Source organism: Thamnophis sirtalis, unplaced genomic scaffold (assembly GCF_051295495.1).
Source record: "Thamnophis sirtalis isolate CommonGarterSnake01/CBP01778 unplaced genomic scaffold, rThaSir2_p1.2 scaffold_3, whole genome shotgun sequence".
Lineage (NCBI taxonomy): Eukaryota > Metazoa > Chordata > Lepidosauria > Squamata > Natricidae > Thamnophis > Thamnophis sirtalis.
The window spans coordinates 127,261,519-127,277,349 of NW_028261383.1; the positions used below are offsets into that span (position 1 = coordinate 127,261,519).

Genomic DNA, 15,831 nt, shown 5'->3' on the forward strand with positions numbered 1-15,831 from the left:
GCCATCTTTGGATCCAGCTGTCCTTAATAACTATCGTCCAGTCTCCAACCTTCCCTTCCTTGGGAAGGTTGTTGAGAAGGTGGTGGCCTTTCAGCTCCAGCGGTCCTTGGAGGAAGCAAACTATCTCGACCCCTTCCAGTCAGGCTTCAGACCCGGCTACAGCACAGAAACCGCTTTGGTCGCATTGACGGATGATCTCTGGAGAGCCAGAGATGGAGGATTCCCCTCCATCCTGGTTCTCCTTGACCTCTCAGCGGCTTTCGATACCATCGACCATGGTATCCTTCTGCGACGACTGCGGGGGGTGGGAGTGGGAGGCACCGTGTTACGGTGGTTCTCTTCCTACCTCTCAGACAGGTCGCAGTCGGTGTTAGTGGGGGGGCAGAGATCGTCCCCTAGGCCCCTAACATATGGGGTGCCTCAGGGTTCGGTCTTATCCCCCCTACTATTCAACATCTACATGAAACCGCTGGGAGAGATCATCCGCAGGCACGGGATCAGATACCATCAATATGCGGACGATACTCAACTGTATCTGTCCGCCCCGTGCCAACTCAATGAAGCGGCAGATGTGATGAGCCGGGGTCTGGAGGCGGTTATGGACTGGATGAAGGCTAACAAGCTTGTGCTCAACCCAGAAAAGACCGAGTGGCTGTTGTGTTTCCCTCCCAAGGATTCCACCAATATTCCATCTCTCAGGCTGGGGGGTCAAACTCTATACCCCTCAGAGAGGGTTCGCAACTTAGGAGTCCTCCTAGATCCACAGCTATCGTTCGACCATCATTTGACGGCTGTGGCTAGGGGGGCATTCGCCCAGGTTCGCCTGGTGCGCCAGTTGCGACCCTACCTGAATCGGGAGGCACTCACAACAGTCACTCGGGCCCTCGTGACCTCTAGGCTGGAATACTGCAATGTGCTCTACATGGGGCTGCCCTTGAAGAGCATCCGGCGTCTTCAGCTGGTGCAGAACGCGGCCGCGCGAGCGATCGTGGGTGCACCCCGGTTCACCCACATTACACCTATCCTCCGCGAGCTGCGCTGGCTACCTGTCGACTTCCGGATGCGCTTCAAGGTGCTGTTAATCACCCATAAAGCCCTACATGGTAGTGGATCTGGATACTTGAGAGACCGCCTTCTGCCAATTACCTCCCTGCGACCAATAAGATCACACAGATTGGGCCTCCTCCGTATTCCATCGGCCAGCCAGTGTCGGCTGGCAACTACAAGGAGGAGGGCCTTCTCAGTAGTTGCCCCGACCCTTTGGAACGAGCTCCCCGTGGAGATTCGTGCCCTCACCACCGTCCAGGCCTTCCGCACAGCCTTGAAGAACTGGCTAGCCCGTCAGGCCTGGGGATGAAGATATTTGCCCCTCCCGAATGATGAATGCATGTTGGTTACTGTTTTTATTATATGTGTCTTTGTTATTGTCTGCATTTCCCCTTCCCTGATTTATGTGAGCCGCCCTGAGTCCCCTCAGGGAAAAGGGCGGCCTACAAATGTCAATAAATCACTAAATCACTAAATCCTTTTTATCCAATGTAAAAGTAGTTAAAATTAGCTTTGGTTTTTATCTTCCAAGCAAAGGTCAGTAGAAAAGTGAATTCAGCCTAGAGGGTTTTCTGATTTACCAGCAAGCCTCAGGACATTTGCTGGAATTGGGGAAGTAACCGTCAAACTCCTGGAAAGGGCTGGCCTTCAATTATCCTTCTAGTTCTGTAACATTGACAATCAAGGTCAGAAGAAGAAATGAGAGCTTATTAGATGACATCCTTGCAATGATCTTTCTCTGTTTTTATTTTTTGCAATGAACCCTGAATAGGTTCTGAAATCCAGAACCTTATTCAAGCAGTTAATTGTAAGAAACTAGTTCAGCAAAGCCAAGGTTTTATTTGAAATTGTGTATGTTATTGCCTTTATTTCTTCTTTCTATATTTAAAGAGAGGCCTTATTATAAAGTTTCCTAAATGAGCTTTTCATTAAAATCTTTCCCACTTTAAAGCAGTGGTGAAATTCAAATGTTTTTACTACCGGTTCTGTGGGCATGGCTTGGTGAATGTGGTGTGGCTTGGTGGGCGTGGCAGGAGAAGGATACTGCAAAATCTCCATTTGCACCCCACTCTGAGGCCAGCAAGTGGTGGCATTTGCCGGTTCTCCAAACTACTCAAAATTTACGCTACCGGTTCTCCAGAACCTGTCAGAACCTGATGGATTTAACCCCTGGTTTAAAGGGCAGCACAAACATAAGTATCTATTTTCAAACACAGTAATGTCAAAATGATGAAATATTGTGTTGCCACAATACAAGTTCCAAGGTTTTGTACTTGCCCCTTCCTTGGAGCCATCTCCAGACCAGTGGTTGATTCCAGATCCCATTGCAACCAGTACGGTGCAATGGGGCCGGGCGTCCACCACATGAATGCGCACATCGTGCACATGTATACTTACTGCCTGCGACGCTCTGCGATGCCTCCACAACATTCCAGCTGCTCGGCAGAGCATTGCACAGGCGCCGTACGCTCCATGTACAGAAGCCCCGAAAACCTCAAATACCAGTAAGGAGCACAGTCTGTCAGGTGGGCACTGGTACGCCCATACCAGGGCATACCGGTTGTAACCCCCACTGCTCCATACACACTGTTTGTTAAATTCCATATTGTTAATTTTGGCTAGGAAAAATCTAAGCCACTTTCTTTCGGAGTTTTGGAGGACTGAGTCAAAGGGAGAAGTCCTTGGCAGGAACACTAAGAATTCCTCAATCAGATAGATGAGGGCATGTTGCTGGTGGCATCCTGTTGTAATGATCTATTCCTGCAGTGGAAGGGGTCTGCGGGTTAGGTATTAAATTACCACCCCCTCAGGACAAAATCTAAAAGGAGAAATCTGTATCTTGATACAGCCCATAATAATGAGAAATGCTATATTTGATCCTGTAATGGTCACACTGTTACATACATGCCAATTTACTGTGAAGGCCTTGCCATTATTGGTGTTTATGTCAGACAGTTGAGGACCTAACTAGATATTTTCAAAAATGCGGAGCTGCCACTGTCCCTCCTTTCCTTCATCCTTCTCCACAGCAACCAGGGTCAATAGCAAGGCAAGGTACTCTGTCTGTCCTGCTCCACTAATGGACACATTCTAACAGTTCCTTGGACTTCCTTGATGCCTAGCAGGCTTCCAGCTTTTTCAAAACATTTTAAAGCAGGGTTTCCAACCTTGGCAACTTTAAGACTTGTCAACTTTAATATGCTGGTTAGCAGGAGTGGGTTGCTACTGGTATTGCTGCCGGTTCAGCATGCAATTTTTTTTTTTTTGCTTCGTGCATGTACGCATTTGCAGCTAAAAAGTTCTGTGCATGCATAAAAGGTTAGAAAAGGAAAAAAATTAAATTTTTTCAGAGAAAATATTTCTGCGCATGCACAGAACCAAAAATCAGGATGGTGCCGCCGGAGGAGGAGAACCGGTTTGGGGGCGTGGCAGGCATGGGTCCCTGCCAGTTACAGTGACCAAGGCCACCAAGTTACTACCGGTTGACATCCATAGGTCTTAAAGTTGCCATGGTTGAAAAGCCCTTTTAAAAAGATTTTTTTCTCATTTCAAAAAGAGAAGAAATGGGAGCTTTGCATGCCCCAATCATCATCCTTTATTCCCTGCCCTGCTTCAAGGACCACTTAAGTGTAATGGAAGCATTTTTAGAAAATAAAAATATAACTCACTATTGTACTTTACTTGGATCTGACTAATCATAACAACTACAAAGTTAAAGTGCTTGGGAGCAACCTGATAGCTGGATTTGATAGTGGAGAGCACACTGGGGCATCCTGATAAATTTGCCTTTTTGTAAAAGGATATTTTGTGGCTGGCAACGGGCATCATTCTGTGAATGGACAAGCCATATTCCTCCCACTATGATAGCCTTTTATGAGAGCTTTGCAACATGGCCTCAGAGCTTGAAAAGTGCTGCTCATCACAAATGCTAGAGAATTGTGGATCAACAATACCAGACTACAGTTCCCATTGTTCCTAGCCATCAACCATACAAGTAAACAATCCAAAGAAAGGAGGGAATGCAAGCTTAGGTAACTCCATAAGTATGAGGAATCCACATACTTACAATATTATAAAGTGCAGATATAACAGATTCTTCAGCAGTCCCAAGTTGTCCAAGAGCCTAGGAAGACCAGCCATAAAAGTTAGAAGTTAAATACTACAGCCTTGAAACATGGACATCCAATGAGCCAATCAAAGGGGCCTCTCCAACTGACTAAAGGAGGGGGGGAAATGCAATCAGTGAGTTTTTTTCCAAATCAGCTGCTATGCCTGGAGTAATAAAACTACCTCCCCCCCCCCCGCCCATTTTACACAAAAGTGTAAGAGCATCCCCAATTACATTACAACGCCTATAGAATGCATTTCTCTGTTCATTTGAAAAGAAATCTGAGTGATGGCTGTAGGAAGGTGGCTACAGAAATGAAAAAAATAACAAAAGAAATCCAGGGAAAAGAAGAAACAGAATATTATCAGATATGGGGGAAATGGTGTAAGTGGATGGAGGAAAGAAACAAGGATCAACGAAAGAAGACAATAAAACTCAAAAATAGAAGTTAAGGAGAATTGACGTTTGTGTGTGTGTGTGTGTGTGTGTGTGTGTGTACTCGAGAGTTTAAACTTATTAGAGGTAATCACCCAATATATCAGATGAGTAAAATAAAAGGGTTAAAAATGGTGAAACGCAAATGAAATATATTAGAAGGGGAAATAACATAAGGAGAATTGTACTGATTTGAAACTGCTATTAGAAGGAACAGGAAGTTCCAATGTGCTATGTGAATGTTGTGTATGTCTAAGTTCTGTATTTTGTATGTTTGTAAATAAAAATAATAATAATTAAAAAGAACGCATTTCTCTGTTCATTTGAAAAGAAATCTGAGTGACAGCTATAGGAAGAATCTAGCTGGCTACAGATGTACCATTCTTTTGGTTCTGTTCAGAAACCACTACATCCCAGTGAAATTGGAAGAATAGCATGCCATCAACGTTTTCTATTAAGCATTTTCCACAGTAGTTCTATCTTGTTGCTTCAGAAGCAAAAGTAGAGGACCTAATTTAGAGGATATAACAAACCAAGCAGTTTTTAATTGCTGCCATCTGTTTGCAACTCTTCCTGGGTACATAGCAATCCAGGCAGAGAACAGGGTAAGTAACACTGAAGAGAGCTGGATCCAGTGGTGGGATTCTAAAATGTTAGCAACCGGTTCTCTGTCCAGTTACCGGTTGGGCATGGACATGGTAGGCATGACCTACTTGGCCTCCTGCACCATGGCAAGTGGGGGGGGGCGTTTTTGTCCTTCCCAGGCTCCAGAGCCTTTCCCTGATCCTCCAGGATGGTGAAAATGGCCTCCCCTGGGCTCCAGAGACCTTCCAGAATCCAAAAACAGGCCCGTTTTCAAACTTCCAGAAGGCCTGATTTTTGTCCTCCCAGATTCTCTGCGCGGCCTCTGCATTTATCTGTAGGGTGACCATACGTCCCGCATCTGGTGGGACAGGCACGACTTTGCATCATTTTTCCCGCGTCCCGCCCGGTTCTCAAAAAACCCCACTTTATTTTGGGACTCGCTGGCTCCCCCGCCCATCAGCTGCCGCTAGCTCGCTCGTTAGTTCCCCCATCTATTTCTAAAAATGTAAGCCAGCCCAGCCTACCGCTCACTGATTGGCCTGGACTCCAGCCATCTTCTCCGCTCCGAGCAGCACGATCACTCAGGGTCACTGGAACCCAACAGGGGCGCAGGGGCGAGAGGAGAGGGGTGAGAGGAGAGGCAGTAAAGGGCGAGCAAGGCAATGGGGGGTGGGGAGGGGGTACGGCCACGGCGGTGGTACACGCAGCCAGCCGCCGAATCTGCCGATCCCACAGAACTCCGTTCCAGATGGTGTCAAACGAACAGATCTCCCAATCCCCCCAGCTCACTGCTCACCACATAGATGAAATCAAAAAACAGAGTTCAACTCCAGTTGGAAAGGCAGCCGCTCAGATAGAATCAAAGGCAAGCGTCCAAGATTTAAAACGCAGCGTTCAACAGAGCGGCGGCGCCATCTCTCCTCTGCGCCACGCAGCAGTTCCAGTTCCAGTTCCAGGCCTCGGCGAATCCACAGCTAGGAAAGCGACCGGAGACGGCTGATGTTCAAATGCCAGTCCCCACTCGATCCGCAAAATTCAGCCCTTCCAGGACCTTATGTCAGAATTGTCACGGACTCCAGAGGCTCTTCTAAGATCTTCTTTCGTCTCGCCGGCTTCTATCGAGCGAGAAGCCAGGCAGCCATCCAGGTCCTGCACATGCGCAGGAAGCCATAAAGCGGGACACCATTGGGGGGGAATTCAGGCCTTTTTCCATTTCAAGGCGCTGCCGCTTCTTCCACGGCCTCCTTCTCCCCCCCACCTCTTGGAAGTCCAGCCAGCTGCCCGCCAAGCTCTCCGCGGAGACTTACCCAGAGTTTTCACTGCGATTTGCCTGGTGAGGGGAGGCGGCAGGTTGATGCAGACCAAATCCACATCCTAGTGCAGCAGGACCTCGTCTATCCGGCTGGTGTAGAAGGGGACGCTCATCTCCTTGGCCAGTTCTTCCACCTCTTCCTGAGTGTGGCCCCAGAGCGCCTTGACCGTGAAGCCCTCATCCTTTAGAAGCGGGATGATGACCCGGGCGGTCAGGCTGGTGCCGAACATACCCACCCCGGGAAGCATGGTTGTTGCTGCTGCGGCTGCTTCTGCCTGCTTCCCTCCATCCTCACCTTTTTCCTCCCCTTCCTCCTCCTCCTCCTTGCTGCAATCTGGATGCCTGACGCGCCTTCCTTTCCTCTGCGTTCGGCCCTTTCGCATGGAGCCTCAAGATTACAAGCAATGCGGGGTTGCTACGCTAAGGGCGCCCGGTCCCAACTGGGAACTGCTGCTGCTGCTGCCGCAGGGACCCAGCGGCACCCGATCCCTGCAGCAGTGGCTGGGTCTGCTCCCGGCTGCAGGCCCCTGCTGCGTCCAGCGCGTCTTCATCAGCAAGCGTGTTGCCTGCCTGGCTTGCTGCCACTGCCCCTCCATAGCCAGGTCATCCCAAGCGGAGCTCCCCCTGCCTAGCTGCGTTGCACACACGTGCGGGCATTCAAGGAATCTGGTGGGTTTTTAAAAAAAAAATCCCGATCAACCCGATCGCTCAATTTTTTTAAAGGTTCCAGATCCTCTGCAAACGCCAGCATCCCGGCCGTCTCCAATGCAAGGGCAGCAAAGGGCAGCCAACAAGTGGCACGGGAGCTAGGAGCAGCCAAAGGCCCAGCAGCTGCCCCGCTTCTAATCTCCATCTGCCCGATGGAGGCTGCCCGGCTGCTGGCGCTGCTGCGACTCTGCTCCACCACCGAAGATGCCACTGCCACCCCCTCGCCAGCTCTTCATGCCCGGACACCCACCGCCCAGGAGCTGACTGAAGCCTTCCTGCCACCACCGGCTGCACCGCGGCCGACTCGCCCTGGGTGGGCTGCAAGGCTTCAGGCAACTCCTGGGCGGCGGGCATCCAGGCGGGAAGAGCTGGAGCAATCGGGTTGATCGGGATTTTTTTTTAAAAAAAACGCCGGATTCCTTGAATGCCCGCGCGTGTGTGCCACGCAGCTAGGCGCGGGGAGCTCTGGGTTGTGCACGTTTGGAATGACCCGGCCATGGAGGGGCAGCAGTAACGAGCCGGACGGGCAACCCGCTTGCTGTTAAAGACGTGCTAGACGCAGCAGGGGCCTGCAGCCAGGAGCAGAGCCAGACACTGCTGCATGGATCAGGTGCCGTTGGGTCCCTGCGGCAGCAACAGCAGCAGTTGCCAGTTGGGACTGGGCACCCTTAGCATAGCAACCCCGCATTGCTCATAATCTTGCGGCTCTGCGCAAAAGGGCCGAACGCGGAGGAAAGTAAAGCACGTCGGGCATCCAGATCTCAGCAAGGAGGAGGAGGAGGAAGGGGAGGAAAAAGGGGAGGGTGGAGGGAAAGCAGCCGGGCAGCCTCCATCGGGCGGCAAGGCGAGCTGCGTGCAAGGCCGCTCAGTCAGCCCGCCCCGTGACTCCTGCTAGTGCTCGGCAGCGCACAGCCACCGCGCAGCCTCCAGCCCTGCAGGCCGCCCTCCCGGCGCACAGCCACTAGTCTATAGACAAGATAGACCTGGAAAAATGAGTGAAAATATTTGCAAGAGGAAGCCATGTGGTGGAGCCAAAAAAGGGGCGGGGCACCCTTTCTACAAAAATCGGGACTTTTTAAAAATGCCCCAGGACACGGGTCAAATTATTAAAAATCGTGACTGTCCTGCCGAAAGTGGGACGTCTGGTCACCTTAGGTTTGCCTGAACTGGTGCAAACCAGCTGACTCCCATCACTAGATGGATCCTCTTCCCCCTTTACCTCAGCAGCTTGGCTGTTGTGTTGTGGTGGTGGTTTTCCATCTATTGCCTTGAAACAAAAGTCCCCTCTCCTTAAAATGTTTTAAATGAAAGTTATCTGGGGGCTGCAGAGATAGGCCTGAATCCAGGAGCTAGCAGATGAGGAAAACTTCCGGTCAGTGAGGAAAACAGAGTTTTCCTCACTGACCGGAATTCAATGCTGAACTGAAAAAAACAAACTAGTTTTGCTGTTGACAGAATAACAGAATAACAAGGTTGGAATGAACCTTGGAGGTCTTCTAGTTCAACCCCCTGCTCAAGCAGGAAGCTCTATACCAGTGATGGCTAACCTTTTCCAGACCAAGTGCCCAAAGCGTGTGCGCGCGGACCAGTGGTGGGATTCAGCCAGTATGCACCTATTCGGGAGAACCGGTTCTTAACTTTCTAAGAGGTTCAGAGAACCGGTTGTTGGAATAAATCTTCTTTTGGTTTGTTTCCGCTTTATAGGGCTAATCCTGTAAGGAAGGCAGGAAGGAAACATTCTGGGTTGTTTCTAGCTTAATCTTTATTGCCCTGCTTACAGAAACTGCCTCGCCAGTTAACCCTTATTATATTGTAACAGTTAAGGCAAAGTGCCCATCGACCTGAGTAATGTAGAGTTGGCCACGCCTACACAGTCACATGACCACTAAGCCTCGCCTACCCAGCTGGTCATTAAGACAGAGAACCGGTTGTTAAATTATTTGAATCCCACCATTGGCGTGGACCCTCAAAATGCAATCTGTGTGTGGCCCCACATGCGCCCCGCCCCTGCCTGCACCCTGTGCATCTGCATATGACCCCCCCGCACGTCCCTGCCCCCTCACAGCCCCTTGCATGCCCCACACCCCATGAGCATGGTGGAGCTAAACAGGGGCGACAGCTCACATGCCCATAGAGAGGGCGCTGTGTGCTACCTCTGGCACGCATACCATAGGTTCGCCATCACCGCTCTACCCCATTCCAGACAAATGGTGGTCCAATCTCTTCTTAAAATCCTCCATTGTTGGGACACCTGCAACTCACAACTCACCCAAAACTGACTAAGCTCTTGAATGCAGAAAATTGTGGGACCACAGAAATGGTCCCAAAGATGCTTCCAGGCTCCTCAAAAAGACAAGCCCATGACAGCTGCTTCCAGTTCCTACAGAATTTCACTCAGGCTAAGCGAAAAAATTTCAAGGAAGGGTGTAGGTTTTTTTTTATTTGGAGTGGGGAGGCTTTTAAACATGCCACAAGCTTAAAGATTCATCTCCAAAAAGGCTATGAAAAGACCTGCACTTAACTGACCTTGATTAGTCTGTATTTTTCTGTCTCTTCTGACAACAGACCTTCAGCACTCAATTTTATCCCTAATATGAACTGAGCAGAGCACTCATCAAAGCAAGTTGCTACTGAGCAAAAAAGAGCCTCCAGGGGAACAGAATGTGAGGTCAGCCTTTTTTCCCCCTTTTCTTTTTTCTCTCTTTAATACACTCACTTACATAACTTACAAATATCCCAAATTAAAAGAAGCAAGCATAAAAATAATGAGTGATTAATCAAGATTTGAGTGGGTGGAAATCTATAGCAGCTCGTGCAAAACAAACATAGGCTACAAATTATTATAATTTGATTGCACAGGTCACGTACTATATAGCAAATAGCATTATAAGCCTGAAACCATCAAACCACCTTGCTATAAATAAGTAAAATGGTATATAAAATAAATATTTAACAGAGTCTGTTTGTTCGGGATAATACAATTGTTTTGATGTCCAGTTTCAATACTTCATCTCTGAATTAGATGTCAGAAAGAAACATAAATTGTAAGTTAAACTGTTCCCTTCCAGCAATATTTCTACAATAAAACCAGCTGTTTGAAATTTGTAAAGGAAAAAAAATCTGTCATGTTCTTTCTGGATTCTGGAAAACAATATTTAAATGTAGGAGAAGAGCAGACAGAGCTGGGAGCAGAGTTAATAGCAATAGCAATAGCAGTTAGACTTATATACCGCTTCAAAGGGCTTTCAGCCCTCTCTAAGCGGTTTACAGAGTCAGCATATTGCCCCCAACAACAATCCGGGTCCTCATTTTATCCACCTCGGAAGGATGGAAGGCTGAGTCAACCCTGAGCCGGTGAGATTTGAACAGCCGAACTGCAGAACTGCAGTCAGCTGAAGTAGACTGCAGTGCTGCATTTAACCACTGCGCCACCTCGGCTCTTTACGTTAAGGGCATCATCAGTTTAGAATCATTGCATTCCAACATGCGTTTCAAGTCCAGCTGCTCCTATAATTCCGTTGACCCTTATCTGGTGCCCATTCAGCATCCAACTTTAGCTGACCAGATTCCTATGTATGGGTTTGAATACATTTTCTATGCTGCAGCCTTGTGAGTGGTCCTGATTCTTTGCGCCTGATATTAAGATCCTTGACGTGATAGTCTCCTCATCCTTCCTTTGTTTTATTTCATTCTTAGCCAAACCTGGCCACACAAATTGTCTTAACCCTGTTTCTCTGTTTCAGGCGTGGACTCTTTCTTTCCCAGTGGCCCTCTCGCCTAGGAGCAGGAAAAGCCCATTCTGAGGTCAGTTCTGGATGCCTTTTTGCTGTTGAAGAAACGGCTGCACTGAATGCTTCCACAAGTTTCTCCTGCCAGCAATGAAAACCAGATAATAACCACGCAGAACTCTGCCTGTCATTCATTTACAGTGCTGTACAAATCAGACATCCTGTTTAAAATCTGAAGCTAAGAAAAGTATTGCCAAAGCAACATTGACTCTTTTCCCCATCTCCCAGAACCTGGGATTTGACTCCTATCTTTGATCACAGCGTTCTGCAAAGGCCAGATTTGTCCTTTTCCCATTGGGAGAGGGGAAATTCTTCAGGGATTGTTTCTAATTTAGGCTATTTTTTGACCTTTAAAGATGCCTCCTTCCCATGCATGTGTTCTGACTGCGTGGCGGGAACAGTGGAATCAGAAGGTCACAAAAGCTGTTCACAGGACCCCAGGACACTGCAACTGTCATAAATATGAATCCGTTGCCAAGCAATTTAATTTTCATCACGTGACTATGGAGATGCTGCAGTTTTCGTAAGTGTGAAAAATAGTCATAAGTCACTTTCTTCAGGGCCATTGTAACTCTAAACTAGATGCGTCATATGATCCGGATTTGGATCCAGCCCGCGATAGGCCCAGAGTTGCCCCGTGGGGCCATCCCGGTGATGGCGAGGAACTAGCCCATGTTGCCCTGGCCCTGACCCACCCCAGCCATGCTCACCCAGTTGGCCATGACAACCAGGCCACGCCCCTCATGCCCCCAAGTGCAGACAAAATCCTGATAGGGTCCACAATAGGATCGGGTTTGACACCTTTGCTTTAAATGGTCCCTAAATGAACTGTTATAAGTCGAGGACTACCTGTATTACATAGAGAACACCCACAAATGATAGGAAGTCTAAAAGCAGCACCCCGTTACATTTTGCTCCCAGATCAATTTTTTTTTAATGATTAGGAAAACATAACTGAAATCCTGCAAGGTTACCAAATATCACAGGATTGAGGGAAATCAAGCACAAAAATAGTAACACCTTACCTAAGAAGTTATTATATTTCAGCATTCTCAAGCAAGATCCCATAAGGTGTCGGGCTGCTACAAGATGGAGGGCCATTGTTCAAGAGCACCAGATAGCCTCCATGTGAAGACAAATAAAAAATAAATAAAAATGGCCAGTTCCTAACCTACATCAACTTTATGCTCCTTATTAATAGCTTTGGAACAAAGTCAGATTCCTACAGTCAAAAAGAAAGAGGGAGGGCAGGAGGGAAGGTCAGTCTGCCAGAACTTGGCTGTAAAACTCTATATACCACAAGATGCCAACAAAGATTAAGAGCATTCTGCATTCTTTTATTACCTTTTAGTGGCCCTTCTGGATTCTTGCATAGTTAGTTTCTAATAAATAGTTTCCAATAAATAACTTCCATGTTAACTAACGTGTTATAGCCAGCGGGAGTGTGTGATTATATCTGTGTCATATATATCTGAGGGATTTTTGGATTTAAATCTTAAAACCATATTATTTCTTTATGGAAAATAGTTCACTTCCAGCCAAGGGACTTCACTGCAGTATGACTTCCAGGCATCCATAAACTTTCCCTCTTAATAAAGATTGTATCTAATGCTTTTTTTTTTACCTGAGCTGCATACAGTTGTTCAAGTTCCACAGGAGATTCCAAGGACTTTATGAGAACCTGCAATCAATCAATCAATCAATCAACACATCCACCCATCAATCAATCAAATGCAAATATTTTAAAAAGGAAAGGAGACGATGGGGAAAATCTCTCATCCTGGCTATGTTATGAGAGAGAGAAAACCTCCATATTGTTCTTTTTCTAAGTTAAAAATCTTCAAATTCTCCTTTGCAGAAGAACTCACAAGCATTCCTTTTCTATCTCAGTTTGCATATGGCAACAATATGATAAATCTGCAACAGCTACCGGCTCTTGGCTGTAAACAACCAGATCATCATGAGATGGTAGCAAATGTTGGTTTACATTTTATAGGCAACTACAAATCCAAAATATAGAGGGAGGGGGAAAGAAAAAATATAGAAAGCACAAAAAATAATCTACTACAATGAGAATAAAGAGTACGTAGGTACTGCACCAGGGGTGGGTTCCTGCCAGTTTTAACCTCTTCTATAGAAGAGATTCCACAAATCTACAGTGCCATTTAGAACCGGTTCCAGCTCCCTCCCCCCGCCCATCCGCACATCACATCAAGATGAAGAGCGAGAGGAGGAATTCTGGGAGTTGAAGTCCACAAGTCTTAAAGCTGTCAAGTTTGAACACCCCTGGGGTTTTTTTTTCCTAAAGAGTTAGGGGTGCAAAGGTCTTGTAACTTGATAGCTTTAAGACTTAGGTGCTTCAAATGCCAGAGTTTCTGAGCCAACATTTTGGTTGCTAAGCAAGAGCATTGTTAAGTGAGTTTCACCACATTTTACAAGTTGGCCACGCCCATCCGGTCACATGGCTGGCAAGCTGCTCCCACCCGGTTACATGGCCGGCAAGTCACTCTCACAAAGCAAGCCACACCTACAGAAGAGGTTCTAAAAAATTTTGAAACCCACCACTGGTACTGCACATATGTGAATTTGCCATATACTATGTATAAGGTATGCCAGATTATACTCTCTTGCTATTGAGAAAAACCATAAAATCCATCCAAATTTCATAAAATTGTGGCTCCTGCCTCTGATGTCATATAAATTTAACTTTGCCTATGATTTTTCCTGATCTAGCAAATTGAAAAAGCCTTGTTAACACAATTCAGAGGTGGGTTGCTGCCAGTTCAGTCCGGATTGGCCAAACAGGTAGTGGTGGCGGTAGAAGGCTCCGCCCACCCGCCCAGGTGCTTCTGTGCAGAAGTGTTGCACGCACGTGAGCATGCCCAAACTGATTGTGACAAAATTGGCAACCCACCACTGACCCAATTGTTATGTTATCTAAAGTTTTCCAATGTTGCATAATTATTATTTTTGGCTGCTACGATTAAATAATATGTTCTTTATTTTTAAGCTTATGATTTAGTCCTGCAAATAAGTGCAGTAAACACAGCACTGAGAAGCATTCGATTCATTTGATTAGTAATAATATGGTGTCTCTTCAAAGATTTCATGCCACAAGCATATCACTTTAACACATGACTACCAGAAACGAAAAATTGTCCCTCCTATTGTGGATCTTCTATTTCTGATCACAATAATAACCCATATGTTTTTTGAAATTATTCTCTTTTCTTGCCATCTCAGGGTCATTTCTATTTTTGCAGCCAACATCTAGTAGCTTTAAAGAGGAAGTTGCTCCAAGGACTTCTTAACCAGAGCAATGCCTAACCATGCAACCATTTCAAGAAAGTTCTCATGGTCATTTAGACTGGAGGTCACCTGTTTCTTTGTTTTTTTAATGTTTTGAGTCAGTCTGCGCTCCTGTTGACTATATAACAACTCCATGAACTTCCTTGGCCATATTTTTAGAAGTGATTCACCATTATCTTATTTTGGGATGTTTTTCAAAGTTCCAGTCTAGGATGAGAGAATGTAGTTAGGCCAACCTCACCCAGCTACTAAGAGAGGATTGGAACTGGGTCTCCCCACTCCTAATCCGACATTTTAAATTACTACACTACATAGGTTTTACACCAAGACTTTTCCCAACCTGATGTTCTTCACTTGTCATGGATTGAAGTTAACTGATATGGCCATATTAGCTGAAGATCATTTGTCTTTTGGCTTGACAAATGTGGAATGTGTCAGCTTGGAAAATATGGCCTACAGTAAGGAAACCTAATATTCTTGAAAAATGCTTTGCTATCAGATTTTTTTCCCTAACCTTGATCCTTTCTGGTTTAAACGTTTCATCCCAAATGTAGATCTCCTTTTTTTTAAGAACTGCTGACTTGATAAACTTGGAGAGTAAAAACTGAGACCTAGATGAAAAAAGAAGACATCATTAAATATTTTCTTTAAAAAAAATAATTTCTGTGTCTTGTAAAGGTATTTTTAAGGGGAAAATGTATTCTAAGAAATGGAACTTTAGCATATATCATTAAGCCATGGAGCACTTGACTTCGTATTTTCCTTTGTTTTCTTTTAGGGAGGATCATCCATTACATTCTACAAAGATCTCTGCACAAGCATCAGGCATCTTTAAAATTGTGTTTTAAAAGTTAAATGAATTAAATATAATTGTCTTTTTTTATATAGGTCTACAATTGTGCTAGACTGCCAAATGTTATGAATGTCACTTTTCTTCTGGAAATATTTTGAGATTTCAGGTCAGAAAGTCAATGTCTTAATATTCTAGGACAGTGATGGTGAACCTTTTTCTTATGGCGTTCCAAAATTGTGCAGGCACACAAGTTCAATCCTCCCTGCCCATCTGCGCATCTGAATGTGAACACCACCACCCCATGCATCCGTGCACTACCACTCCCCAGGCTCTGGAGGCTTTCCTGAAGCCTGGAGAGGGTGAAAATCAGCTGGCTAGCACACACATGCGTGCCAGAGCTGACTGCTGGCATGCCAGCAAATATGGCTCCATGTGGCATGCAGGCCATAGATCCGCCATCACGGTTCTAGGAGATATTGGCTATGTAGTCTTTCTTAATAACTGATCATTTAATGACAAGTTGAAGTTATGACAGAATTCAAAACTCATCCATACTGCACCTGTGGACACACAGAGTCAAGTGACGGCATTTTGGGTGCTTGGCTACTGGCTTTCATTTCCAACAGGTTGCAATGTCCCAAAGTCATGTGACCACACTTTTCTTATACGTCAAAAAATGCCCATTGGATATGCTGAATATGCCTTAATAACCATGTTGTTCACTAAACGACTGCAGGGACTCACT

At 46.2% G+C, this 15,831-nt stretch overlaps 1 protein-coding gene across 1 annotated transcript in view; it reads right to left on the reverse strand.

Moving 5' to 3' along the window:
* The window catches only part of HEATR9 (HEAT repeat containing 9), a 55,040-nt gene that overhangs the window by 32,011 nt on the left and 7,198 nt on the right, over positions 1-15,831 (reverse strand). The window contains exons 3-5 of the mRNA XM_087708255.1: positions 14,808-14,904; positions 12,609-12,665; positions 4,115-4,171 (exon numbers count right to left, since the gene is read on the reverse strand). Coding sequence (XP_087564381.1) covers positions 4,115-4,171; positions 12,609-12,665; positions 14,808-14,904 — 211 coding nt within the window. The remainder of the gene's footprint in view (positions 1-4,114; positions 4,172-12,608; positions 12,666-14,807; positions 14,905-15,831) is intronic.